This window comes from Formica exsecta, unplaced genomic scaffold (genome assembly GCF_003651465.1).
Source record: "Formica exsecta isolate Colony F162 unplaced genomic scaffold, ASM365146v1 scaffold4, whole genome shotgun sequence".
Taxonomy (NCBI): Eukaryota; Metazoa; Arthropoda; class Insecta; order Hymenoptera; family Formicidae; genus Formica; species Formica exsecta.
In genome coordinates, this window is record NW_021851238.1 from 2,297,624 (window position 1) to 2,311,890 (window position 14,267).

Sequence of the window (14,267 nt, forward strand, 5' to 3'; positions counted from 1 at the left end):
TATAATAAGTGTTAATATCACGAAGCAGAACGCAACCTTGTAAAGAATTAAGATACGAAACAACCAGATGCAAGGAAAGGAGGATAATACAATGATTAGTATTTATCGACGTTGTCGATAACATTACATATTCATAGAGTTACGAAATTTGGCCTATATATAGTAGTTATATAATTAGCATAATGATTAAAACACGAAGCGACTAACAGATGAGAGGCAGGTTAGATTTTGTGAAACTCAACGCAAACTGGAGTGGGTTAACGCAAATAACAGAGATTCTAGAGACGCAAATGATTGAATGGGAGTGCGCGCGGCAGCGAATTGGATGCTTTGTATTCAGATGCTAAGTGCAAAATTAAATATTAAAATGAAGTCACTTATCAGGCCGTAACGATGGTAAATTATGAATATCAATTAAACACAATTAACGTAATTACGCGAATAAAACCAACCATGCTATTTTAGAGATTTTTGTTCTTTATTTCAATAATTAAAATATAAATTGTAATTCAATAGTTATTTTATCGCGTCTGATATACCGCTGAAGTCTTTTTTCAGACTTATGATTTATAAAATGTACAACAGAATAAGAATGAAAACATCCAGAATAATTTTTTTTTCATCAAAGAGCCAATTTTATACAAAAGTATTAATCAATTCATGAAGCTGATCGAAGCGCCTCATCTCTCGCACTCACTTCCGCATTACGTCGAGTCGCGCGATGTGAATAACTTTCCGTCGCGAGAAATTGCGAAACGCGTTTTCAAGAGATCGACTCAGGCGGCGCATTCCTAGTTCCTTAATAGAATATAGCAGTTGGCAACTAGGACTTCCGCCTGAGCGAAAACGCACATATCCCGTTCTAACGCGCGTGCTAATTCAGCGTCGTCTATCTCGAGTCCGGAGCCTCTCTCGCATAAGTGTTCCGACCTCAACTGTTTGAATTTGCTGTTTGCATTGACTGGCGTTGCAAACGAAAAGTTTCGCAGACAGATACACAATGGCAATGATAGGACAGATGCAGCGGGCGAATATAACAGCGGTTAAGAGACAAGATCTCTCAAGATTGACTGAACTTCTTTAGCTATTTAATTTTTAATTGCTAATATTGCAATATACAGGGTGTCCTGCAACGTGATGTCCACACTGAAACTGTGTATTCTTTTTGTCATTCTAAGTCAAAAAGTCTTAATATACATATGCCCTAAAGTCGATTGTTTCAAAGTTATGGCGAAAAAACAAAATTGCATAAAATAAGAACAATATTATTTATTAAAGATAATATTATTTATTGATAATTAAACGATAATTAAACAATAATTTACTTTATAAACTACTTTATAAATTGTTCAAAGTGACCACCATTTGGCGGTCCACATTATTTATTTTATTAATTCGCTCACTTATAAGTTCGATTTATGCACGAATGATTTACAGATGCGCATTTCAAAGTGTCGCGGTTCCCGCGCGATTTACGGAGCGAACAAATCGACGTAATAGATAAGAAAGATAATTTCACAATTTCACCTGGTATGGTCCGCAGGAGGAAAGATCGGAGAATCGAACCGTCAGCACGGTGGAGTTCGAGCCGGGTGTGGAGGATCATGGGAAATCTATCACCTGCCGGGCGGAGAATCCAAACGTGACCGGACTCTTCGTCGAGAAGTCCTGGAAGATCGACGTCGTGTGTGAGTACACGTTACATTTTTCCTTAACGTTCCAATTTCTCGCGGACCGTAAACTCGCTCACGACCGACAGATCGCGAAACTGATCGCGGTAAATCGAATACGACAACATGACGAATGGTACGTTACGGTGTTTATCGATCGCGACTCGTTCTCGTTCTCTCTTTCGGCTTTATCAGTTTCTGTAAATCGCGCGCTCACACACACCCACACGTGTCGTAAAAAAGAAAGAAAGAGAAAAGAAATCGCCCGATAAACACCATCTTCTCATCTTCATTCGAATCCCGCCGAATCGGCCGACTTTACGAGCATCTTTTCATCCGCGTACATCTCCTTTTGCGCGTCCTTTTCCCTTTGTATCTCCGAGCGCGCGTTTTTCCCCCTTTTTACAACGTCAATAAAAGGATCTCCGCGAGATTTCCCATAAATTAGAATCGAAATCCAACGCGGGCGCCGATCGTCAGGTACCTTCGTCAGAACTCTCGATCTCGAGATTGTCATAAAAGGAAATTGTACTGAGAAGAACAACGCATGAAGAGAGTGACAATTGGCAAGAGTAAATAGAATCGTTGATGGGTTTTAATAAATTTATTCGTCATTTCTATCTGCGTTTACGCATTTATATTCTCAGCCATGTAACTCTTTTGATTATGAGATTTGACGTTTTTACCTTCTACTGGTGATCCCGCAATTCTCGAGATCTTGAATCGCTAAATGCAATGTTCATTTCGACGCATACGATTATTACGACCGAAACGAAGATGCTTTCTCCGCGATAAACGCGTAACCGCGATGTAAAAGGAAAATGATGCTGCGCGTGATGTTGTGCGTGCGTGTGTGTGTGTGTGTGTGTGTGTGTGAGTATGTCGAGCGAGACATCGCGCGCCGCCGATTTCACCGGACGTCTGTGAAATTTATCACACACAGCCACGCTCATCCGGCCTCGTAAAACTTTACGTTCGACTTATATCGAGAGTTATGACACGCTTCTCGACGCATATTAACCGTCAGATAGCGAACGACGTGACAGTCGCGCGCATGAATGTCGGGTCAATTTTGACTTCCGTAGCAAAAAATTTCTTTTATACATATTTTATAATAAAGTTTTATATTGGATTTCAGTATTGTATTATATTTAATACTATCTGCATATAATAATTTAAAAAAACATGAAGAAAAACAATATTGTATTTTTAAAAAATATTGAAGAAAACCAAATTTGTTTTTTATCGATGAAAAAAAAAACATGTTTTTTTCAACATTTGTTTTCTATTGGAAAAAGAAACAGTCTTTTTACATCTCTAGTAGCCGATAATATTGTATCTTGTTTATCATCTTGAGAATCACTAATACGAAACGTTTCACATTTGACGGCCCCAGAAAATGATGCGAATTATATTTTCCGGAAATTATTTTATAGCGCTTCGTTGAATTTGTCTCGGTACAACGCGATCTACAATGATACTTATTACTAGACGACGATTTTAAATTTCCTACAAGTCATAAAAAGCTCGTTTTTGTCTTTAGTGTGTAGTTTGGAAGAAGCAATAATAACGAACGCTTTTACTGTCGTGCTATCATCATGCGGGCATAAGGCAGACTTTATACGCGCAAACGGGTCCTTTTGAATCGCAAACAAACCGTCACTTCGCTCGCGCTCGCGATAAAACGGTTTAAACGTTCAACACACTGCTCGTCGACGACTCGTAATCTCGAAAGTTTTCGCGCACGAACATCATCCGTCTTTAATCTACACCAGGGAAATTTCTCGCAGCATCTCTAATGTTGCACTCGAATAATAGCGTCTTAATATTTATAAGCATTGAATTATAATAGTCGATTTATCGCGAGAAGAAAGTATAAAGAATTTAGCGCAGCTATTCCATTTAATCCATTTTTTCTTAATAAGTTAAGAAAAAATTAATCTGTATTTTTATTAAGTTTAACACAAATTCAAATATCCTAATTATTAATCTTAAATTTAATTTCCTCAGCTTCGCAATTACTTTTCGCGTGTTCTTTAAAAAATGGGTTAGCAGTGCAGGCACGATGAATCGAATGTTTTTAAAGAAAACGGCGGTGGTACGCCAATATCACAATGCAAATTTATATCCGCAAACGTCGACATACGCGCACAGGGAGGAGTGAGCTTTGATAGAATAAAGACCGGCTATCTTACGGTTTGCGCGAGGCAGCCGTGTATCTCACCGTATGTTCATTTTAATTGTATAATACGTATAAATAACGGGAAAAAGCGAGAGCCGGATGTGCGCGCGCTCGGATATTTTTTTCAATTTTGCAGAGGCGCGTGCGTTACTTCGGCAGCGATAAATTTCTCGATCCCGGTACGGTTTATCGTTCGTTCTCATCTGTCCGGTCGCACCTGCACGTCCGGCAAAAATATAGTCGGCGAAACCCCGGGAAATGTACGTAAGGAGAGCGCGGACGCGGGATTCGCGAAGCAAGAAAAACTGCAGAATACGGGAAATGATGTCGTGTCACGTATTCGATTACGTTGATCGTTCTACGAGATCCGAAATTACGCCACTTATGTACGTAAGACGTAGAACTGTCGACCCCTCGTCATCGTCGTCGCAGTCGCCTATCGATCCGCGAGATAATAAAAGGGAAAATCGAGTCTTTTTTGGGATGGGGGGGGGGAGTAATTTCTTCTTTCAACCCTTTTTCATATTAATGAACTTTGCCGTGATTTACAAAGGAAATGTGTTGTACTATCAGACGGTAGATCACTACAGTAGAGTTAAGGGAAGGATTGACGGAAGGGTTGACGAGATAAGACCGGGAGATAAACCGACGTGATCAAGCTAATTAATACTATTTCGCACGAGTAATGTGGTCCCAGAAAAAAGAAGAGTCAACTTAGAAAAGCGGGGGATTTATTGCGATGAACGATAAGGTTCTGTGAGAAAATACGCCGGGAAAATAAATGGAAAAAACCAAGAGAGAAAGAAAGAGAGAGAGAGAGAGAGATAGAGAGAGAGAGAATGATCGGAGGGGCTCGGCATGATTAAACTAATGTGTACGCAGTAAACGTCAGATACGAGAAACAAATAAAAAGCTCGATCATTGAGAACCACTCGTAGCTGAGCTACAGTAACATCTACGATCTACCGCAGAAACGGGTGCGAGATATTATTGAGAGTCCCACGGGCAGGAAAAATATCGGCGCTAATGGAGGCTAAAGATTATGCCACGGACGTAACCATATCGACAGAAATCGAGATATTGCGCTTCGAGTCCGGTAATGAAAATGGCGATTATGGCCACTTTTATCGCGGTATTTACGATACCACATATATCTTACCATGAAACGTCTGAGTAAACAAAATTTATCGTTTTCATTTATCTGTGTTTTTATTTTATTTTCTATTCTCTAATAAAATCATAATATAATAATATTATAATCTTATTAGAAAATAAGATTTTATTAGAAAATGAATTTTTAAAATAATATAGTAATATTATTCTCTATTCTCTAATAAAATCATAATATAATAATATTATAATCTTATTAGAAAATAAGATTTTATTAGAAAATGAATTTTTAAAATAATATAGTAATATTATTCTCTATTCTCTAATAAAATCATAATATAATAATATTATAATCTTATTAGAAAATAAGATTTTATTAGAAAATGAATTTTTAAAATAATATAGTAATATTATTCTCTATTCTCTAATAAAATCATAATATAATAATATTATAATCTTATTAGAAAATAAGATTTTATTAGAAAATGAATTTTTAAAATAATATAGTAATATTATTCTCTATTCTCTAATAAAATCATAATATAATAATATTATAATCTTATTAGAAAATAAGATTTTATTAGAAAATGAATTTTTAAAATAATATAGTAATATTATTCTCTATTCTCTAATAAAATTATAATATTATAATATTATTACAATTTTTTATTAGAGAATAGAATTTTATTAAAAAATAATATATTAATAATATATATATATAATAATATTATTAATATTTTATTTTTTAAGAAAATTTTAATACTATTCTCGTTATTGGTACCTTAATAAATGATAAAAAAATCGAAAGATAGAGGCAGAGAGAGATCGATATAGCAAAGTGTATGTAACCTTAAGATGTCATCGGCTGATATACAATATAGAAAGATCTTAATATTTTGTGCTTGCAGATCCGCCGATAGTATCGTTAAACCTCGGATCGACCTTAAGCCCAGAAGACATTAAAGAAGGGGATGACGTGTACTTTGAGTGCCACATTAGAGCCAATCCTCCCTGGTCCAAGCTCATCTGGATACACGATGTAAGAATTTTTAAAAATACCGCTTCTCATATATTATTTTTCTTTGTGCAATGTCATAATTAAAAATGTGCGTATATACGATACTACGTGAAACTTACGCAACGAAATTATTATACAAGAAGATTCTGATTTGATAATGATTTCGATATATGGAAAGCTTCGTATGTATCGAACATTGAGTGGAATTTTATTAAAATCCTTTATTTGCATATTATATAAGTTACTGTCACGCGACATATAAGAATAAGATGCATCGATTATGCAAACTCTATCTTGAATTTTGTCAATAATTTTACGGTTTTTTATTCAATAATAACTAACACATTACGAATTTATAATATATATTCCCATTAGGTCATCAATCAATATAATTTTTTTCAAGTAATACGATAAAAAAATATAGATCAATAACAAGATAGAAGATGGAAATTAATTATTTCTTTTTTTGGCGCTGTGAATACAATTCCGGCTTTTAAATTGCTCCATCATGTCTTAGTTTTGAGAAATTTGTGGTGAAAGTTGAGAAAATGGATTATTTTAATGTATTTTATCATGTTATAACTACGGTGACATGTCGGAGAAGTTTTGTTGCTATTAAAGTTAAGTGTGGTGTTAAAACTTTTAGCTTTCAGAAGGAATTGTTGTATATATCGGTTATGATTAATAAAATATTCATTGTTAAATATAGAGCTTAAAAGGTTGCGAATTAAATCAATAAGAATCTACTAAATAGTTTCTAGTTTTTTATTTAAACTTCAAAGTTTTTTAAGTCATTGAATACAAATCCGATGTTAAAATTGATAAATTTAAAATCAGTCAAAGTCATATGACAGATGTCAAATTAAAAACGGTCGCAAAAATTTATATACACATTTGGTAAACTTTTAATAATTTAATTTATAATTCTCTTTCTTGCAATAGACTTTACATTTTACTATAAAAATCTTATTAACCATAATCGTCAAGAAATTTTCTTTGAAATTTGAACATCTCAACACACACACAAACACAATATAATTAACTTTGATTACAAGAGAACTTCTTTACACGTTACATACCGTATAGCTATAACATAATACAATACATTAAAATAGCATCTTATTCAACTTTAATCGAAAATTTTTCAAAATTGTGACATGATGGAGTAATTTGGCAATCGGAAAGTCGTATCGACTTTCTTTTATGTGCCCGAAAAAAAAAATACTTTTTAAAATTGTATAATCAATGAAAACGTACACAGAATTTTACAAATTATAAATTTCAAATAATGTCGAAACATAAAGTCGCCCGTCAATCGTACCAGATTGAATACGATTCGTGGGAACTATCTCTCCGTCCGTATCTCAGGGAGAATAAAAAGGGTGTTACGAGTATAAAGCGGGATATCAAAACCAATGTTAGTCAGTCCCAGTCTCATACGAGATAGTTGCCTCCTGAGATCGCCTGCCTGCTTATTCTAGGCAGCACCGCCACTTGAATTTTGGAATGCTACTCTGCCGTCGCGCATTGTGTATACATCTACCTACCCTACCTTAGTACGCGGCAATTGCAACGGAGTCGGAAGTTAAAGGAACGCTCCCAAGGCGTATTCGGGACGAGAGACTATCAGCGACAAACTTTAGCACTGTGTATCGGTGGCAGAGCCGCGAACGCGCACTTCCTGAATTCTAATCGTCCCGATCATCACATCAGGGCTGCGGAATCGCGCGTACATCGCGATACGACACAACCATTACGAATGGCCGTGCATTGATAATTTTCCGAAATGTCGTATCTCGATAACTTCCGCGAACGACAACGACGATATACAGACGGGGGACTCGTTAACGAAATGTAGAATTCGATTACACCCGAGCAAAGTTCAATCTCTCCCAAACGCGGTCGGTTACGCGATTACGAACGGCTGCGCATTAATCTTCTCCCCGACGCGCGTCGGGGATTTCTCTTAACTTTCGCGTTAAACTCTCTCAAACAATATAAGGGGACATCCTCTCTTTCGAACAGTTCTATACAAACTTTGCAAAAGTTATTATTTTATTGCATGTTGACGACAAACGAAATATACGGTGTCGACGGTGATCCGAATAGGGTTTAATTCGCAAATGTAGTTTAGGTTATAGAATACGATTAAAATTGTTATTTTCATCGTGAGTCCGCGATTTTGTCATACGCAATGTAATAGAATTTAAAGACATCTTTCAATCGCGTTCGAATAATTATATAAAAATTTTATGAGTAATGATTAATTATATATTCCAAAAATATATATTATATAACGTTTTAAATGATTACAATTTCGCTGTTTTCTACAACTCTTTTTTTTTCTTGCTTATTTTAAAGCATATATTTATTAAAGTATTTTGTTTATTAAAGTTTGATAATAATTTTTACAAGTTTATTAACAATTTTCTGCTGCATTGTTTTGAATTTTTAAGAGAGAGATGACGTTACACGTCTCCTTAGATTTTAAAGTATCAATCCAATACCTGGCGAAAGATTGCGAAGTATATATGTGCCATAATTATATTACCATCGGTTAGCCGGGAATCTCCGTAGGGACGCGCGGCGACGATGCATTAGACTTTTCCGGGATCAGCCCGGCCTCATATCCCTTTCGTGTTCCGTCGCTCACTTTAACCCGACTCATCCCTCTCCCCCTCGCTTCCTTTCGTCTTTTCGTTTCGTCGCTACGGCGACCTTTCGCCGTAGGATATACGTCGCGAAGGGCTGCAGGAAACGGGCTAACGGTGGGCGAGCAGCAGCAGCAGCTGCTACCGCGTAAGAGATTTCCCTCGAAATTGCATCTTAAAAATATGATCCGACTTCATTCCGGAGGGAGAGCATCCGACTATCACGCAGTGTCGTCCCCGTTCCTTTTCCCCTCGCCTCCCTGGCGTCTTTCCTTTCCGCGCAACTTCGCTTCCTCGCTCGCGGATAGCCTTCCGAGTCGAGCTTCGCTTACGAGCAAAACGATCCGCTCTTCTGGCTCACTAAGCTCTTCTCGTTCTCTTTGTACGTACCTTTAAACGATGGATGGATTACCTAACTGAACTCGATTCGCGCCGCGTTATTGGTGAAAAAATGGATTTTAAAAAATTATCCGCTATCACCGCAGCCGGAAGTTTCCAATGATTTTATCGAAATTTCGTAACGAAAGGTAGTATGTACTTCTTGGGGTATTTAAATAGAAATAAGCATTCCCCCAAGTCGATTTGTCGACTTGATTGATATATTCGACGGAAAATAAGTTGTGTTTTTTTTAATGTATTTGTGTGTGTGTGTGAGAAATTATATGCTCTTTGCTATATTATGTAAGAACGTGCCGGGAAATAAGGTCAAGCGTCGTAACAGGAGAAATATGTCGTTGATCGATTTTCTCATTCTCCTCATCCCATTGATTTCGCGTTATCGGTCGATTCTCCAACACTCTCACCTCTAGGCGTGTCATTGGGGTGAATTTTCACGTTCGCGCTCGGTACACCAGAACCGTTTCATTCGACAGCGCCACGGTCCCTTTCATTCATCCGGAAAGGTTTGCCTAGAAATTACAGGGGCCGTTGGCACGTTCTATCTGCCAATCAATCCCGAGCTAGCAATCGGGTTCGGCGCCACCCGGGTCTTAGAAAAGCGTTTCGGGCTGCCCCAGCAGCAGTAACCTTTTGAGTGGCAATCGTAAAAAGGGAGAAAGAATCATGAACGAGCGAAGGGCAAGAAAAAGGAGAGGGGAAGGAAGCGAGCGAGAGAGCGATCGCAGAGAGGGATCCAGAAAGCGAGAAAGAAACGAGGAATAAGAAGAATAAGGAGAAAAGGAGGAAGAAATCGAGAAGGCGAAAAAAGAAATGTGAGGTGGCCGACATAATGGAGTGCAGTGATTAAGTCGGTTCTATCGTTCGCGGGGACAATAGAGAAGTTCTGTACCTACCTGCAGCATCGACGAGCCAATCGGCCGACTCGGATTTAGACGAGGAAAGAGAGAGCCTGAAAGGATTCCCTCAACTCATCTTTTTTCGCAGAGTGGATTGACCGAGCGGACTGCCGGAAGGGCCTCCATTAATATCGTTGCCCTCGCGAACACGCAGAAAGATTGAGAATTTATCTCGACCTCCCCCCTTTTCGCTTTCTTATTAAGAAACAGTTTGACTCGCTCGAATTTTTATCCTATACAAAAAATCTCGGGGAGTTGAAAATAAACAAATAAAATGTAACTTCTTCTCTGATAAAATCCAAAGCGTCGAGGCATTAAGACGTCTTGGATCTATAAAACGGTTGAAAACGAAATTATTTTTCTATGCTTTACTGTATGAATAAATCGGCGAATGAATCTTGCCAATGCAAAAATGGCGATATCGATCAAACTCGAGAGATTCCATGTCGCCTCGCCGCTACTCGATGTACTCATATCGACGTCGTGGCTTTTGTACATCGATTAGATCGCACGAGCGCACCGAGAATAACGGCTTTCTCACTGCGAATCGACCGAATACATTTCCCTCTCACGCGAGATCCAGCCCGACGAGTTTGGATCTTAATGCAACGTGGGGTAAGAGAGCGCGGAGGGATCGAAAGATATTTGTGTGTGTATGCGTGCGTGTATGTGGGTCGGTGGTTCCCGAGGAAGTGGATGCTAACGTCGAATTTGGCGGGCCGTACATCAATCAATTTCACTACCATCGCGATCAAGGCGCGTCGGAATTTCCTCTAAGAGCGACTCCTCGGAACGGAACACGAAGGGGGAGGGGAGGAGGGGTGCGGATTCGTTTCGCACGATTTCGATCTCGCAATTTTTCGTTGAGAGAGATAAGACGAGCCGGCGGGGAATCAAGAGCGATAACCGATCGCGTAGTCACCTTACGGTCTTTGCCTGGCGCCTTCTAAAAAGAGCGCGATAATCGGCAACTTTCCGAACAGCTGTTCGAAACTACTTCCTCGTCGTATCTCGACGTGTTCCGCCGAAAACATCGACTCCAATCCCGGATGCTATTGATTCTAATAATCGTTTCCCATGGAATTCGATACACCCAATTTACTGTCATAAATAAAAAATACTATTTCTGATTTGATTTGCTGAACGTAATTTCGTATGCATCACTGAAGAGAGTTCAGTTAAGGACAGAAACGTTTGTCTATTTATATCTTTGCGATTTGCGCTTTTCTTTTTAATTTTTCATTATTTAATTTTAAGAGTTTCCGTCAAGTCATAAGGGTGTAGTTATTATTAAGTTATTTTTTGTTATTTGCGCCTTTGCTCCTTAAGCCAATTTATTTATTTGTTTGTTACTGTCATAATTTTAGCTTTATTTGAGAATGTCAAAAATATTTGTGCTTAAGTATTACACATAATACGCGTCTATTTTTGGATGAAACGTGAGTAAACATCGATGCGATGTTTTCGAGAAGTATTAATAGCTTCTATAATGTTCGTAAATAAACACACTCATAGGTATCTTTGGACCATCCGTATAATAATTGCAAACATGTCAAAATTTATTTAGATATTGAAATACATTATTTACAAGAAATATATTTTTGCAACGCAAAATTTGATTATTATTTATTTCAAAATTATTATTTATATACTTGAGATGTATATATTATAGAATATAATGCGAATTCTACTTTTTTAACTTTAAACTTTTGAAGAATAAAAAAAAACTAAAAATAAAGACCCAAACTATCCTGCGCGAGAAATATTTCTCGCGAAAACTAGTCGAAAAAAAATACGATCCGCGCGATACCATAATTGATGGACTCCCCGCCGCGCGACTTCCGCTGTAATAAAATCGACAACGCGCTACGAATATTCGATAACGACGTATCTATGTACAACCGTACATACGCGCAATCGGGATTGCTATTGCACCACTGTGCTAAAACCAGAATGCAAACGAGTTTGGCAAACAAGTTCCCGGCTATCCATTGCGCTTGCGTGTGTCGATCGTATCGAAACTCGCGGATTATTAGAGTTCCGATCGAATTTATCGAACGAGAGCAGTGATCGAAGGAACGGTCGCGTTCTTGTGAACGAGCAAAGGAGCTTCTGACCGCCTCGCGGTGGAAAATAAACGGAATAAAAAGATCCCTGATGCTTTGAGGGGTAGCGGTCTGCCAAGAAGAGGCGAAGCAAAAGGAAGAAAGAAGGAAGGAAGGAAGGAAAGAAGGAAGGGTTAAAGAGAAAGGGGAAGGAAGTATGGCCGCGGCTTGTTGGCAATTTTTCAAAGAATCAGTGTGCCGTCTGACCGGAATGAACGATCCCCTCCCCCTCTTTCCTCAGTCCTGAGAGGTCCTTTCTTTCCCTCAAGCTCGCTCCTTTTGCGTTCGACTATACGAAAGAGCGAAGCGCTGAGAGGATCTCACATGCGACCGCACAGGATCCTCCTGTGTGATGGTTCCTGTGTTCAAAACTGGGCGGACATTCCTACGAAAGACGATTTTCGTTTGAGAGGCGCGAAGAAATTCGATAGATCCTTGGCGATGCCAGAACGAAATTGGACGGATGGATCGTCCGGCTGTACGAGATTTCGTGGACCGACGAGGGTCGTCTTTGGCGCATTCCTCGAAATCGAATGTCGCGGACGGAATGTGCTACTATCGATTCACACGAGAGCTCCATGTGGAAAAAGAGCGTGAAAGAGATAGTCTCCTTAGTGATATACGATCACATCATTTCGCTTACAATGGTTTCAAAATTAAAATAATGAACAGTGAGCGCGCACATACCAACATACACATGCACGTAATTATTACGCGATTCACTTTATTTAACGCGTATCGATATCGTTAACAGAGTCTTTCGAAAGATCGTCAGAAGGAAGATACCGAAGACGCACGGGGACGAGTATCATTAGCCGTTAGTGACGGTATTTCCTTTAGGCCGCCAATGCAATTAGGCTTGTCGATAGGTGGAAGGGTGTCAGCTGTCTGCGCTGGGGGAATGGACACAATGGGGAAGTTAGTTGATCTTCATTTACGGAGTAAACCCTATGAAACCTAATTATTGGAACCGTAGTGCGCGCTCTCTCCCCCCCCCCCCTCTTTGGGAGTGACTGATCAAAGGGTCCCTGTTGCGTTCACTGCAGTACTGTATAACGACATTAAATTTAATAACGTCAAGTCCAAAATGTCTCGCGTAATTTAATAAAGTACACAATTCTTGCTCGGAAAGATGTAATCGTTGTATAATGTGTGCTTATCATAATGCAAAGAAAATTTGTAGAATTTTATCTTGGTTAATAAGTTCATCCATATATATATATATATATATCTGCGAATATCGTCGCTATGTTTTACTTTTTAAGGAATCAACTTTTAAATATCAATTTGAATCATGCAATTTTTTGATAGTGGGATTTACGATCTGGTTTCTCTTTCCGCGATTCCAATATTACCGTTACCATCGAACGGAAATACGAATAATCACGAACTAAGTTAAATTGGAACAAAATTACTAGCGCAAATCTACTTACACGAACAAATACAAGTACGGTAAGCAAAGGAAAAGTAGATTGGACAAGTAGAAGGAGGTGCGCAGGACGGATGGTGGCTCTTCGCAGAATGGCTCGGTCGCAAGAAAAGATAAACGAAAGTCAGAAGCTGACTACACAGGACGATACTCTCCATTCCGCCTCGTCGGGGACGACGGCGGAGAAACGCGGACGGAAACGACGAAAGAACGGAATCCCGACTCGTGGGAACGGAAAGGTGGAGGCTGGGGGATTCGAATCGCGAAAGGAAACTTTAAACTTTGCTATCTCTACCGAAGCAAGAGTACGCAACGGGACCATATGTGTAAGCCGCCGCGATATCGATCAGAATGTGGGAAATCTCCATAGTAGAGTGTCTTTGATGGTGATTTTGACCGATAAGCTCCGATGGTTTACGTTTAACGTAAGCGGTATGAGATAAAGCGTAATCGGGTCGAGCAGTTTTATATTTAAAAAAAATAAGAAATAACTTTCTTCTCTTTTTCTCTCTTTCTTTCAATCTAGAAAAAATCGAAAAGAAGTTTAATGGTCCAATACGATGAATAAATACCAAAGTAGAAGTCGAATAATCGATAAGAAATATACAGAAAGAATTCCGAGTTCTCCTTCTCTTCTTTTAAATTATTTTTAACGAAAAGAATTTTTACCAATCTCTTTTACACGTAAAAATATATAATTCTTCAAATCTTGTACCCTTGAATTAAAAAAAAAAAACAGATATTATTATGTGTATATATATATAAAATGTGTATCTAATTATTATATATATAATATAAATTAATATA

At 38.3% G+C, this 14,267-nt stretch overlaps 1 protein-coding gene across 4 annotated transcripts in view; it reads left to right on the forward strand.

The window, feature by feature from the left end:
* Positions 1 to 14,267, forward strand: part of LOC115239956 (nephrin-like) — a 379,693-nt gene that overhangs the window by 331,273 nt on the left and 34,153 nt on the right. For all 4 annotated transcript variants that reach the window (XM_029814847.1, XM_029814850.1, XM_029814848.1 and 1 more), the window contains 2 exons: positions 1,544 to 1,688; positions 5,871 to 6,001. In XM_029814847.1, the coding sequence (XP_029670707.1) occupies positions 1,544 to 1,688; positions 5,871 to 6,001 (276 nt within the window). The remainder of the gene's footprint in view (positions 1 to 1,543; positions 1,689 to 5,870; positions 6,002 to 14,267) is intronic.